The sequence below is a fragment of the Dipodomys spectabilis genome, unplaced genomic scaffold (genome assembly GCF_019054845.1).
Source record: "Dipodomys spectabilis isolate Male_0828 unplaced genomic scaffold, ASM1905484v1 ptg000130l, whole genome shotgun sequence".
Classification (NCBI taxonomy): domain Eukaryota; kingdom Metazoa; phylum Chordata; class Mammalia; order Rodentia; family Heteromyidae; genus Dipodomys; species Dipodomys spectabilis.
The window spans coordinates 2115486-2130039 of record NW_024870807.1 but is presented as its reverse complement, the minus strand read 5'-3'; the positions used below and the strand labels follow the sequence as shown (position 1 = coordinate 2130039).

At 48.5% G+C, this 14554-nt stretch overlaps 1 protein-coding gene across 1 annotated transcript in view; it reads right to left on the bottom strand.

Moving 5' to 3' along the window:
* Positions 1–11938: 11938 nt before the first annotated feature.
* The window catches only part of Slc6a2 (solute carrier family 6 member 2), a 39519-nt gene continuing 36903 nt past the window's right edge, over positions 11939–14554 (bottom strand). Inside the window, exons 13-14 of the mRNA XM_042689942.1 lie at positions 12762–12833; positions 11939–12022 (exon numbers count right to left, since the gene is read on the bottom strand). Coding sequence (XP_042545876.1) covers positions 11999–12022; positions 12762–12833 — 96 coding nt within the window. The 3' untranslated portion in view covers positions 11939–11998. The remainder of the gene's footprint in view (positions 12023–12761; positions 12834–14554) is intronic.

The following is a 14554-nucleotide window of genomic DNA, read 5'->3' as shown; positions in this document are numbered from 1 at the left end:
GTCACGTAACAGGTGCAATTGAGCAGAAGCATGAATGAGTCTGTGCTTGCAGATCCTGGTGGCTAAGACCCTCAGCCCTTGTGCTCCTCCCTCATTCATGGTCTTCTATACATTGGTACCAGGAGTAAGAATGGAAGTGAACTTGCTATTGACCAGAGGGTTTCCTGTTCTATTTGGAGCTCCTTGTCATGGGAGCAAAGATCAGATTTGTTTTCATGGTCTGGAAGCAAATACTTGGCAATAGAGTTAGACAGACTGACAAATCACCAGCCAGATGGACTTTCCAAAAAGTTATATATAACTTTAAAGTTATATATAAACTCTAGAACAATTAATAATAACAGTAGCTAAGAGTGAATAGATGTTCATAATGTGCTTTCATTGTAGAATACTTTTAACGTTAACTGAGATAATCGCAACAAACTGTGATGCAAACACTTGATATTCATTACCCTGGAAGACAAACACAAGACCCAGGAAAACACAAACACTTGATATTCGTTACCCTGGAAGCTAACACAAGACCCAGGAAAACTCAGCTACCAAGTGACCTACAGGACAAGCAACAGAATTTTCAGTGCAAAATAAAAATGTGGAACTTCCTTAAAAATGATTGAGCATCTGGGTGCTGGTGACTCACACCTGTACTCTAACTACTCAGAAGTCTGAGATCTGAGGATCAAGGTTTGAAGCCAGCCTAGGCAGCAGAGTCTGAGACTCTTATCTCCACCAAACAACCCAAAAAATGTGGAAGTGGAGCTATGGCTCAAGTGGTAGAGTGCTAGCCTTGAGACAAAAAGCTCAAGGACATCACCCAGGCCCTGAGTTCAAGCCCCAAGACAAGCACAAAAGAATTAACAAAACAGAACTTTAAGGAAGTGACACAAAAACATTGAGACAACCATGCTGTACTGAAACAGCACCCAGTGACCAGATAGGTCCCAGGACCCTGATGACAGGGCTGGGATATGAGTTTAGGTTTGCATAAAAACCCTTATCTGTGCCTGTCCTGGTTGGGGCTGATTCTGAGCTTACAGCATCGATTTGGCTGACAGTGCTCTGCTGTCCACTAGTGGTAAGTTTCTGTATAGCCACACCTGCTTCAGGAACTAAGCCAGGGTCACAACTCTCTAATCCAAGGCTCCCAATAATATCCCAAATTAGGAAAATTTCGGCTGTGCTGATACATCAGGGACAGTGTTAAAACTGTCATTTCCTCTTTCAGCATCTAAATTCCTAATCCTGCGGAGGCTAGCTGGGTGAGAGGGTCCCAAATGTTATTCCCTCTTCAAACCAATATTAAGTGCCTTCTGACCCAATGGCCTCCCTGGCTCCAGGTAGAAGGGATCCAGTCCCTACCACCTCCAAAGCAATCAGGAAACCGTTCCTAGCAATTATCCTTTGTGCCGCACCTTGGTTGATCTTGAATAAGGAAAAGCCAACTCATTTCTTCTCTATATTTATACTCAGGGTACTATCTCACCCTGACACCCAGCGGTATGGCTTTTTCTTACAGTAATTCTGTTGCAGACACCTGTTTCATGTCCTATTGCTGAGTTCAGTTCTGCCATGAGCTACAGAGGGGTCATATCAGAACCTACAGATTAAGTCTCAGCCTCCCGCGACTGTCCCCAGGTCTGACACCAGTCATGAGTCCTGCGTGTAAGAGTAAAACAGGCTTACAGTGCACTGGCTACTGACTTGTCTCTGTCTGCTGGGACTGCACCTGCACTCACACCACCTGAGCAGTTTATTATTTACAGACAGGCAGCAAGGGGCAACAGGAAGCTAGACTTCATTATGAGCAGGTCTCTCCAGGGTGCAGGAAAGCTGTGTGGAGATATGGTATCTTACTTAGGACACACTTAAGGACTCTAGAAAGAGGCCTGCACTCAGTTCTAAATAAGAGGCAACTTAAAAGTTGCTTTTGGTGAGCCCATGAATTAACTAAGAGCAGGGTAAAAGCTGGGCACCCAGATGCCCCTCTCCTTTGCCTCTGTGCTCTTTAATTTGAGCCACTCTCTCCTGCACTCACTTTTCAATCAGTCTAGGTTCCAGGAAGGACAGAGGCTTACTTTAAAGCATCTCGTGACAAAAGGAAAATTGCCCCCAAAGAGAACAGCCAAAGGCTGGGGACAGACCAACCACTAGGAAGCAGCAATGACCTGACAAGTCCCTGTTCTCCTCAAGCAGTGATACGGCTTCCCCAGAACTTCTTCCGAAGCAAGGACCAACCAAGGAGGCTCCCTGGGACTTGGGACTGTTGTAACTGCACACCTTTCAACCCTTCCTCCAGTCTATCCTGCAGCCAATGCCTGTGCTGCGGATGATGGCTGAAAGACTTACTGAGGAGCTGTCTTCTCATGGCTGCCATGTAATAAATCTCCTTTCTCTGCCCTTCAGCATGTCAAACCAGACCTGACATGTCAAACTAGAGTTTGGGCCTGGAATCTAAAATGACCTGGTCTCATATACACTGGGAAATCATGGCAGGCTGGGCTTAAACAGAAAGCCATCTTCTTCTGGGTGAGGACTGGGTCACAATGCTCTACCCAGTGCACCCTTCCCCCACTTCTCCACGTATTGCATTCCAGCACATTGTACAAGCATGTCCAATGATTAGGGGCTACAATTAAGACAGAAGAGAGGCCAGGTGCCAGTGGTAATCCTATCTACCCAGAAGGCTAAGATCTGAGGATCGCAGTTCAAAGCCAGCCTGGGCAGGAAAGTCTGTGAAACTCTTACCTTTAACCAACAAAAATCTGAAGTGAAGTTGTAGCTCAAGTGGTAGAGTACTAGCCTTGAGCAAAAAAGCTCAGGGGCAGAACTTAGGCCCTGAGTTCAAACCTCTGGACCAGCATAAGAAAAAAAAAGAAAAAGAAAGAAAAATAAGGAAGAAGGAAGGAAGGGAAGGAAGGAGGGAAGGAAGGAAGGAAGGAGGGAGAGAAGGAGGGAGGGAAAGAGGGAAGGAAGGAAGGAGGGAGGGAGGGAAGGAAGGAAGGAAGGAAGGAAGGAAGGAAGGAAGGAAGGAAGGAAGGAGCAGCCTGGGTTGGTCCCAGGACACTCAAGGACTGTCACGCAATGCACTGCACTCTGGTCAGTTATAAACCAATGGCAGCTGGCTCCCTCCTAGAATTTGATCATTTGTTGGAGTGGCTCACAGCACTAGGCAGACGCTTATGACTCCAAGTTTTCCTAAGGACATTTCAAAGGACATAGATGGATCTCCAAGGGAACAAAATGGGAGGAAAGCAGGAGGGAGGGATGGACATCCAAGACCTCTCTGGGAAGAACTAGCCTCCCAGCCTCCATGTGTTCATGAACCTTGAAACTCTAAGTTCAGTCTCTTAGGATTTTTACAGGTATGATTGGTTAAATCACTATCCATTGCTGACTAACTTGGCATCCAAGCCCTTTCTGCTCCCTGGAGGTCCAGGAGTGAGGCTGAAAGTCCTAACCATCAAATCACAGGGTTGATTCCTTTGGCCACACGCCCGTACTCTGAGACTATCCGATAGTCTAACACATCAGTCATCTCATTAGCATATGAGAAATCTCATTAGCATATTCCCTCAGAGATTCCAGAGGATGTAGAATCTGTATGCCAGAAAAAGAGTGGAAAAGGGTAGAAATTAAAATATATGTCTTTATTATGTCACAGTCTACCCCTCTGTGTCATAAGGAATGAGTGACATCTTGAGAGACAGATAAGAATGAGCCAGCTTCAGAAAGACAGGGAGAGACCCAGAGGTGAGGTTCACGTGGTCGGGGTGTGTTGGGCACTGAAGCTAGTGTGGGGATGCCTGGAGAAGGGAGGTGGGATGAGATGTAGACTTACTTTGAAGGCAATGGGAACCACCACAGGCTTCAAATGATGTACTCAGTGACTAATAAATGTTTCCTTATGTGAACCTGGTCTGTCTCCCCCTGAGACTGAGGGTTTCTCCAGAATAGGGCCCTTTGCAACTGTCTAGTACATATGGAGACTGGGATTCTCATTAACAAGTGAGTGTATGTGTGAATGAATGAATGAGTGAGTGAATTGATCCTTCCAAGATACAACAGTAGAAAACCAAGTGACCTTTGCATCAAGAAGAGCTTTTCGTGGGGCTGGGAAGGTGGCTCCGTGGTAGAGCGCTTGCCTTGCATGCCTGAGGCCCTGGGTTTGATTCCTCAGCACCACATAAACAAAAAGAAAAATCCGGAAGTGGCGCTGTGACTCAAGTGGTAGAGCGCTAGCCTTGAGCTGAGGGACAGCGCCCAGGCCCAGAGTTCAGGCCCCACGACCGGACCCCCCCCCCCCCCACAGAAAAAAAGAAGAAGAGCTTTTCACTATCCTGGCTCGGAACCATTCAAATAAGCTCTGAGAAGGATGTGTAGAATAATGATTCTTAGACCTCTGGGCTTCCTTCAGCCTTGGCTTAATTCAGCAGCGTGTGCTAGCGCCACCTGGTGGCCACATGGCCATAGCCTCTCCCAACCGCTCCCTCTGCTGCCCAGCTGCTCTGCCAGGCCAGGAGAGGAGAGGGGACTGGGGAGCAGGAGCTGGAGTAGAAAGAATGGTCCTATTTGGCAGCATATCCACATCTTACCTGGGTCCACAAATTAGCTAATTTGCAGGAGAAAAGCTTGCCATTTATCTCTAGAGTTTGTTATCTGCCTTTGCTCTGGGCTGCCTTCTTTCTTCTGCACCTTGGAATCTGGGAAAGACAGGCCTGATGGTAAGCAAACATCATTAGTATAGCTGAAACTATCCCCAAGGGAAAAGATCAGCAGAGTCTCAAAGGGCAGATCCCCTTCCAAATAAGCACCATCCTCTACACGGTGAATGTGGGGGCAGAAGGAATTATTTCCTGTGAATCAGATGGCTCCCGCCAAGCAATAACAGTATCAATGATTTCCCTGGAACTCTTGGCAGAACTGGAGTCGAGATAATAATCCACCAGGCCACACTGACTGAGGCTATTTAACTCTACACCCTTCACCTCCTACCCTAAATCTTCCTCGATTTAAATCCACAGTTCACCTTGAGATCCCCCAGATGCTCTGAAGTCCTTACTTTGCCTCTTCCTGTGGTGTTGCCTGTGCTGTGTGAGTTAAGTCTCCTTTCTCTGGCCTTCATTAGGATCATTTCTTTATCTGGCATATTGGGGTGAGTGGCCAGACACAACACGCAGAACTCCTAAGCATGGGGCCTGAAGCTTAGCACTCTGATGGCCCACAGGGCCCATGGGGCCACAGTGCTTCCCACAGGCTCCCTCTGGTTCTGAGCAGGTGATGGCAACCCACAAAGTGTGAGGCAGTGGTCAACATTTTACCTTTCTCCTTCTCACACTTGAAAGGCTGCAAAGTACCCAGCTTACAGCTCTTCCCAGTCTATAATCTCTTATCATTCTCCCAAGATCCAGCCAATGAAATGTATTCAGATAGCCTCTCTTCTCCAGGGTCCAAAGAGACAGGTGCAAGTGGCCTCTGACCTTTGTCCTTTCTCTTCCTTCCTGCCACAAGAGTCAGGCATCTGCAGGTAAATGAGGTCATTTCCAAGGGGAGGAAAACCAGCGTCTGATGGCCTCGACTATGGTGTGATGCTCCTGTGGTCTTTGCTCTGGGAGTCCATGCTTGTGTGCCCAGAATGTATCCCCCGCCCTCTAAACTGTACTTTCGAATGAAGGCTGCATTTCCGTTCCAACCCCAAAACTCAAGGAAGGAGCTGGAATTCAAACCCAAGTCAAATCTCAGGCTAGTTTAATAACACAAGCTCTGTGACAGCCTGCCTCAGTGTCTCAAAGAGGCAACGCGAGAGTGGATTTAGGGTCGGTCTTCTCACTTAACAGATAGAAAGCCAAGCACTCATGGGGAGTTGTCCAGCATGATTAATTAATCAGAGCAACATCTCAAGTGGGTGCCAGGTATCTAAACCCTTCCCATAGCCTTGCCCCTCGATGCTGCTGGTCCACACAGACTTATCTGGGCTTATTCTGGACTAATTAATTATGTGACAAGAAAACTTCCCAGGGCCCTGCACGAAGCTTCTGCTAGATGGATTCATTGTGTAGCCTTGCTCCCTTCCCTACAGGTCTGGTGTCTCTGTGAGAATTTGTCTGATCCCATATTATTGCTGAGAGTTCCAAATTTGGGCCCAAAAGCCCAATAAGTGTCCACAGTAAGGTTTTTTTTTCTCTTAAAAATTATTTTTATTTTCTTTTGCCAATTCCAGGATTTGGACTTGGTGTGTCCTGCTCACTCAACTTGCTTACTGGGGTAGCACTTTACTGCATGAGCCAGGCTTCCAGTCTAAGCTTTTTGCTGGTTATTTTAGAAATGGATTGTTTTTTCCCCTCTTAAGCCGATTTCTAATTGTGATCCTCTGGATCTCAGCTTCCTAAGTAGCTAGGATTACAGGCATGAGCCACCAGTGCCAGCTCTATGGGGAGATAGGTGACAGATTAAGTTTCTCTAGACTCACCACATTTATCAGCCTAGGGCATGGGGTCCTAGCCTGGTCACCCTGAGCAGCTGCCTTGCTCTCCATGACCCAATCTCTGCCCTCTTCCAATCCTACCTTGCCTGTAATCCCATCAGCAGACAGAGGAGGAATGTGGGAAACACCTCTGCCCATTGTGAGGCAGCCCTGAACCCTGATGCTGTGTTGACAGGAAATGATCAGAGTGACAATCCCTTTCTGGATGTTGGCCCAGTTCTAGTTTGATGGGCTAAATCATGTCTCACCCCCATAATCCTCGGCAGGAACATATCTGCCTCTCTTTATGTCATTCCATAGGCTGGGATTATGAGTAACTTCCCACCCACTCCCCCCCCGCAAAAAAAAAAAAACCCACAAACTCCAAAAAGAAATGTTCTGCAGCCTCTCCCCTCCGTGGATGCTGAGTCCCTCTACCACATACACACGCACTTGCGCTGAAAACTGTCATCATGGACTTCCTGACCTTGATCTGCTCAGCCCTAGGGGCCACAAGTCTGAATTGTCACTTAACAATGCCTCCTCTAGATTGGGGTCTTTATTTTCTGACTGGAATGAAGGAGAAGTTTATGTGACCATTTTCACCCACTAAAATGACAATGCTCAGCTCCACGGGCCCATGGGAGAATGTACTGGCTTCCTGGAAAAATTCATATAGGAAGGAGCTCAATCACTCATCCATCCAACCGGAAGCTCTGATTCCCCCAAGCTAAACCTAGAAATAAAAAGGAAACTGAAACAAAATGAGGTAACTAAACCTGTTCTCTTGGAATCTGGTTTTTATTTAAGTACAAATGTGTTAGGTTAAGTGGAGTTGTGTGGCTTAGTGGCAGAGCACATGCCCAGAATGCTCTAAGCCATGGCTCATCCTCAGCATTTCAGAGAGAGAGAGACAGACATACAGATAGACAGACACAGATACAGAGACACAGACACAGACAGAGAGAGAAAGAGAAAGGAGAGAAAGATGTATGTCAATCTCAGAGCTAAAATTACAGATTTAAATTTCCCAAAGCTTCCTGGGGTCCCTTTCATAGGTTCTAAAAAGACTAACATAGAGCCAGTCATCATTAGTTCATGCCTGTAATCTTAGCTATTGGGAAGGCTGAGATCTGGAGGATCATGGTTCACAGCCAGCCTGTACAGTGAAGCTCATGAAAACTCATCTCCAATTAAACAGCAGAAAATTGGGCTGGAGGTGTGGTAGAGGACCGAGAACCGGCTGAGCCAACGTGCGAGCAAAGTGAATGCAAATCCCTGAGTTCTAACCCGACACTGTTGACTCACACATTTGTGTGAAAGGCAGGCTACTACGACCAAAGTTCTTTACTTATTGGAGGATGGCCATGGGCAAACCCACACGACTTACATGATGGCAGAAAGCACTTAGAACTCCACACACGGATACACGGCACAGGAAACATCTTTTTATTATTCTGTACACTTATTTTGTTTTCCACGAAGAAGACAACCTTTTAACTCAGTCCAAACCAGACACAGAGACCGACATGACACTGGAGCAGTCTTAGAGAAACAGAAGCCGAGAGACGGGGGGGACGGACGAGGGCCGGCGTCTACACAGGACTGGCCAGGGCCATGCTGCTTCTGGGCTGAGCCCTGGACTCAAGGCTGACAAGAAATGGCTGAGCACTGCCTTCCTATCCCCCAAAACACAAGACTGGCTCGACTTGCTCTTTCTTTCCAAGACCAAATGCTGCAAGACACTGGCTGTAGAACTCTCTGAGAAAGAGGGACTGCAGGCAAGGGGGTCTAGAAAAATCAAATTCCTAGAGCCCAGAAATCTGATATTCCTAAGCTCAACCCATCATTGGCCAGAGGACTATTCTGGAAAGTCACACAGTAGGGTAATGTGTTTTCCTCAGGAGGAATGTACCACCACATTACTTTTGTCATGCTGACATGTACTGGTTATCATTTTTTTTTAATCTGGAAGAGGGACTTTGATTATTTGATCCAATTCTTAATTTTACAGATAAAGAGCCTTGTGGAACTGGAAGGGATGAAGCCACCAACTCCCCCAGTCCCAGGTTAGCCAGCTCATCAGCTGCCGAGCCAGGGCTGAGCAACCAGCGCTGTGCTGCTTCCATCATGCCACACACCCTGTCTGTTCATCTTTCAAAGTAAATAAACAAACATATAAAGGGAGTCCAAGGTGACTGTTTTGGTTTGTTTTACTATGAAATGACTTCTTTGGTGACAAGTTTTCAATCTTCCATCTCCAAAGTGGGAAGACAGTAGGGCAGGGGACTGGCTCCTACCTGGGAAGTTGTGCCCTCCATCTGAGCATGAAGGCAATCTGGAGACTTTTATTCAGCGGGATATTTGGCAAGAAGGCATGGCTCCTCTCCTCTGACTCTTATTTGCATCTCATTAGAATACCTTTCTGATGTAGTTTGCATCTCATTAGAATAAAGACTTGCCTGATCTTATTTGCATCGCATTAGAATGAAGACTAACAGGGAGATGCTAAGTAACTAGGCATTGAGTAGATGTCCACACGATGGTCTCAAAACAGATGGCTGGCATTTCACAGGAAACAACAACCCTTTTAAAACTTGGTAAAATATCGAAAGTGTCCAGTGTCGTACACAGTACACGGGAGCACCCCGGTCTTGGGTGACCTCTGCCATTAAAAAATATTTTTAAAAAGGTCACAAAAAGCAAGCAAGCATTACTATCATTCAGGGAAAGCACAGAATCCCTCTCTGTTCAGCATGGGTGGCCAGGTGAGCCCGGGAGGCCGTCCCGCAGTCATGAGACCTTCCAAGGGCTTTCTGAGTGACCCCACAGTACTGAGGGGGCCGGGGTTAGGAGCCAGAGCCGCCGTACACCAGCCTCGGGAGCTGGCTTCATCGTGAGGCAGCACCATGGAGCTGGTGTGGGGCTGTTCAGCCAGCACCACAGGTCAGACTCAGCCCTGGACGGTGCAGGCGGGCTGGCAGGAGGGCAGAGGCTCCCTCGGATCCCGCACTCACCTCCCAGCACCGTCCTCAGGTCAGACAGAGATGATTTCATGAATGCAAGGATGGAAGCTCAATGCTCAGCTCTCTAGCAGCTGCTAGGTGCCCGTTCCTGCTGCCCTTCCTCCCTTCCTTTCCCCCAGCTGTTCTTCCGTGGAGCAATGCTCTTCTTCTTTTCAAGTGTTTGGTCTGTAACAATAGATCTGGGTGGGTGACTTCCCTGTGCAAGGTGCATTTCTGAGGGCTCAAAAATGAGGGGGGGGATGAGGATGGAGGATCAGACCCCATCCATCACTCAGGGCAGGGGGGAGTAAGAGCTGGTCCTGTGACCACAGGCGGCTAGGAGGCAATGTGCATGAAAGGGAAGAGAGGACCAAAAGGAGGAAGAGGAGGACAAGGAGAGGGAGGAAGAAGAGCAGGAGGGGGAGGAAGAGAGGAGGAAGGAGAAAAGGACAGGAGGAGGAAGGGAAGAGGAGGGAGAAGAGGAAGGGGAGAAAGAGGAACAGGAGAAGAAGAGGAGGAGAAGAAGGAGGAAGAAGAGGAAGAGGAAGAGGAGAAGGAGGAGGAGGAGGAGGAGGAAGAAGAAGAGGAGGAGGAGGAGGAGGAGGAGGAGGAGGAGGAGGAGGAGGAGAAGGAGGAGGAAGAAGAGGAGGAGGAGGAGGAGGAGGAGGAGGAGGAGGAGGAGGAAGAGGAGGAGGAGGAGGAGGAGGAGGAGGAGGAGGAGGAGGAGGAGGAGGAGGAGGAGGAGGAGGAGGAGGAGGAGGAGGAGGAGGAGGAGGAGGGTACCTGGGAAGTGGGAATTACCGCTTACTCCTGGGAGACTAAAGCTGCTACTGGGGCCCAGACCTGACCTGACCTTCGTTCCTCTGTGCCAGGCCATCTCACCTTTCACCTGCCTGTTGGGCTGTCTTGGGCTCTGAGCTAGCCATGTGATATGGGAAGATCAAAAGCTTTCTGTTTCCCCCTTTTTCTGTAGAGTAGTGCAAGGATCCCGATTCAGCAGGGGGCTCCTGCCCAGCTGCCACCACTCTGCTCACAGCACCTCCCCCCATGCCTCCTTCCCTCCTTGTGAGTGGATCTTTCCTTCTTTGATTCTTTCCTCCCTTCCCTTCCCTTCCCTTTCCTTCCCTTCCCTTCTCTTCCCCTTCCTTCCTTCCTTCCTTCCTTCCTTCCTTCCTTCCTTCCTTCCTTCCTTCCTTCCTTCCTTCCTTCCTTCCTTCCTTCCTTTCCCCTCCCATATGAAAAAACTGTCAGAAAGACACAGATGGAATGTCTAGATTTCCAGTGGTTCACAATATAAACAGAAACCTCCACTTACCAACCTAAAAATCACTTCTCATGGAACTGAAGCTAGCTGCATCCAGAGCACACTGGTGTGCGAGTTTGGCTCAGAAGTGAACCCACACATTCCTTAGACTCACCAGCCTTTCCTCTCACATTCTCCCCCTGACCCTCGGGATGGGGTGAGAACATGCTTGGTCTCACTTTACCCTGGGGGTGCCATGTCAAGTCCATGAAATAGGACAGGGTCCCAGTGCCGGGTGCTCAGGACCACTGTGTGTGCTGGGACTCTCTGGGGAGACTGTGGGTATCCATGAATAACAAGGAATCAAGATGGACTATAGGGCTGCACTTGGACACCCAGCAGCCCCCAGCCGGCAGGACTTTATTGGCTCCCTGCCTCAAGTCCCAGGAAGACCTCAGGAGCCATCCATGTGCCTGACAGATGGAAGACGAGCATGTGGCCTGGGCAGACACGGCTGGTACACCAGACTCTACCACCTGCCTGATCTCCACAGTGCCTTTGTGGAAGATCTTCACTGTGGCTCACTAGCATTATTCCCCTGTCATCCACTGCTCATGATGATCTTTACAGCCCAAGCCAGGAGAATGTTCTGGAACATACAAAACAAATATACTAACCAGAAAACTGACCAGGAGAGTTTCTGCTCACAATCTCCCGAAGACTTCATTTTTAGGGACAGCTAAATCCAAACTCACAGACAGAGGGCATGCGATGCTGACTGGTTAGCTAAGAGAGGGAGAACTTACGAACAGTACAACACAGCTGGGGTTTTGTTGGAGCATGGGCGGAGGGGGGGTTCTGACCAAAAGCCCGTCCCCTCTCAGATTTGGGGACCTGAGGATTTCTTCTGTTGACCCAAAGTACAGGACAATGTGGTATAGAAAATTCTGCTGGAACCAGAGTCCTCAGCCTGGGCAGGCTCCAATGCCGAGACAACCTCCACCACAGGACTGATGGTCGTTTCCTCTCCTCCTCTCCCTCAAGGTCTCCTGGTCCTCCACACTCACAGCCCCCAGGCCAGACGAACAGAAGACGGAACAAAACCAGAGTCATGAAATCATTGGTTACTGGAAAAAGGAAGGGAGGATGGGAAAGGGTGGCTTCCAGGATGGAAATCCCACCACTGTGTCCGGGCAGGAGCGAAGCAGATGCTTTTAACCTGGACGATGACATAGTGGGTTCCTCCTCTCCTCCTCCTCTTCCTTCTCCTCTTCCTCCTCTGGGCCCAGTTCAGATGGCTAGCCAGTGCTGCAGCTGCAGAGAACAATAGGTCCTTGAGATGGGGGCCAGAGGCAGCAGGGATGGAGAGAGCAAGCAATGGCCCCTTGCCCTCAGTTCTCCCAGAAGAAGGTGGCTGGCTCTCCATTTATCACCCAGCAGGCCCATGCACTACAAAGGATGCTTTCTGATAGACATACTCCCCTACTCACTCCTAAGCCTAGACTTCATTTACTTGTTTGCTTGTTTTGTGTCCATCCTGGGGCTTGAACTCCAAGCCGGGGCACTGTCCCTAAGTGTTAGCTTTTATGCTCAAAGCCACTTGAGCGATACCTCTGCTTCTGGCTTTTTTTTTGGTAGTTTATTGGACAGTAGAGTCTCACAGACTTTCCTGCCCAGGCTGGCCTTGAACCACCATCCTCAGATCTCAGCCTCCTGAATAGCTAGGATTACAAGTGTGAACCACCAGCACCCATCAAGCTTTGACATTTTTTAAGGAAAATGGGTTGGACTTGGCCCAGTGACATTTTACTAATGGAAAAGATATTTTCAGCCTAGGACTGTCGCAATGCATAAAGGCAGAAAGAGCATTTAGGAAATGGAGTCAAGGGACCAGAGGGGGCTGGTGAGAGGCAGAAGACCCCTCCTCCTCCATCCCAACACCACAGACCCCTGGACCGCAGCCCCTTTCTGACAGTGAAGTCATTGGACCACGAAGAAGCAGAGAGGGCAGGCCCCACCCCAAGCCCAGCCCCAGGATCCAGGACACATTTACCTGGAACTGCTTGATGTCCCTCTGGGCCACCAGGTGGTGCTCATTCTCCGGGGTGATGCCATAGGCCAGTCTCTGTGGGGATGGAGGAGAGAGACCTCACCGGGGCTCAAGGACAAAGTGGCCCCCTGGGGACACCTTCCATTTGGCCACTCCTATTTAGAGCCACCTGGGAGCTCTAAAAGACACCTCATTGTTGTTTAGGGAGCCAGTCAGTTCACTTGATTCATTTGTCCCACAAATGTTTACTATGCTGGGCCAGGTCCTCAGATCCAGAGCTGAAGGAGACCCACAGTGTAGAGCTCAGGGAGCTGGCCCGGCGTTGTAAGGCACTGGCCAATGAGCAAACACATCCAGGTGTTGCTGAGATTGGAGTAAGTGCTGAAGTGGAAGGGGACAGCTGATCCGGGGATCAGAAGGCCCTTCTGTGGTGTGGCTGCAGGCAGGGACTCCACGGCTGACCAGCAAGGCTGTGGGCAGCTTCTCCACCCTCACAGTGTGAAGCATGGCGCCTACCTAGAGTGCACCATGAGCATGGCTCCCTGTTCAGGGAAAAGGCTCCCTGACTTTGGGACTTCATGGACCTGGCGCACAAGGAACAGGAGAAGGCCACAGACACAGTGCTGTTGGGAGCCTCTGCCTAAGTTCCTGCAAGGCTCACTTCCCCACATTCTAGTTCTACACATCCGTCTCCTCCTGAGATACATGGTCCATATGGGCAGGATTGATAGTACTCTGTGGTACCTGATAGATGCTCAGGAAAAACCCACCAAGAACTTGTATAAAGAACTAAAATAATTGTTTTACCAAGTAAAGACACAAGAAAGATATACCATCATTTGCTTATAAAAGAAAGAGTGTGCCAGGCACCGGTGGCTCACACTTGTAATCCTAGCTACTCAGGAGACTGATATCTGAGGATAGTAGCTCAAAGCCAACCTGGGCAGGAAAGTCCAATTAACCACCAGAAAACCAGACGTGGTGCTGTGGCTCAAGTGGTACAGCACTCACCTTGAGCTGAATAGCTCAGACAGCTCCCAGGCAGGCCCAGAGTTGAAGTACCACAACCAACAACAATAAAAAAAAAGAAAGAGTTTTTGCCAACCAAATAACAGAAATGGTATAATTTTAGAAATGGTATAATAGTATAATATATGTATTTCCCAAAGATATATGATGTGTATATACATGTGTATATATGCATATATGTATGCATGTGTATATATGTAGACATGTCTTTTTACATACATACAAGTGTATTGTGTATGTCTCCTCATGAGTATAGATAACAGATATGTGTTTATATACGTATGTTTCTGTGTATATGTATACATGTACATGGGCATATGTACATGTACATATGTTTGCATATGTATTTTTGTATATGCTTGTGTATAATTTGTAAATGTAAAAGAAGAAAAGACCTTTTGAAAAGCTCTAGTGTAGGCTGAGGTGATGATTTTGATCAAGAATCAGGTCAGGCTGGGGTGCCTGGATCAGGGTGGTTTGGACTAGTCCTGGCCAGCATGAGTGGGAGCTCAGGAGTGAGCCTGGGTAGGTGGTCTGTCTAATCAATCTCAGGGCTCTGGGGCTGAGCTACTTGGGCCACACGGACAGCAGTAGGAACAGCATGAGAATGCCAGGGTAACAGGTGCTGAGCGCCTCCTACCAGGCTGCACTGTGCTGTGCATCTCTTTTCGTTTTTCCTTTCAAGGTACACAGTATTACCCCAGGTCACAGATGTACACTCAGAGAACAAGGATCCTGGCCAATGGATGGGTCTCCCTGACTCTCAT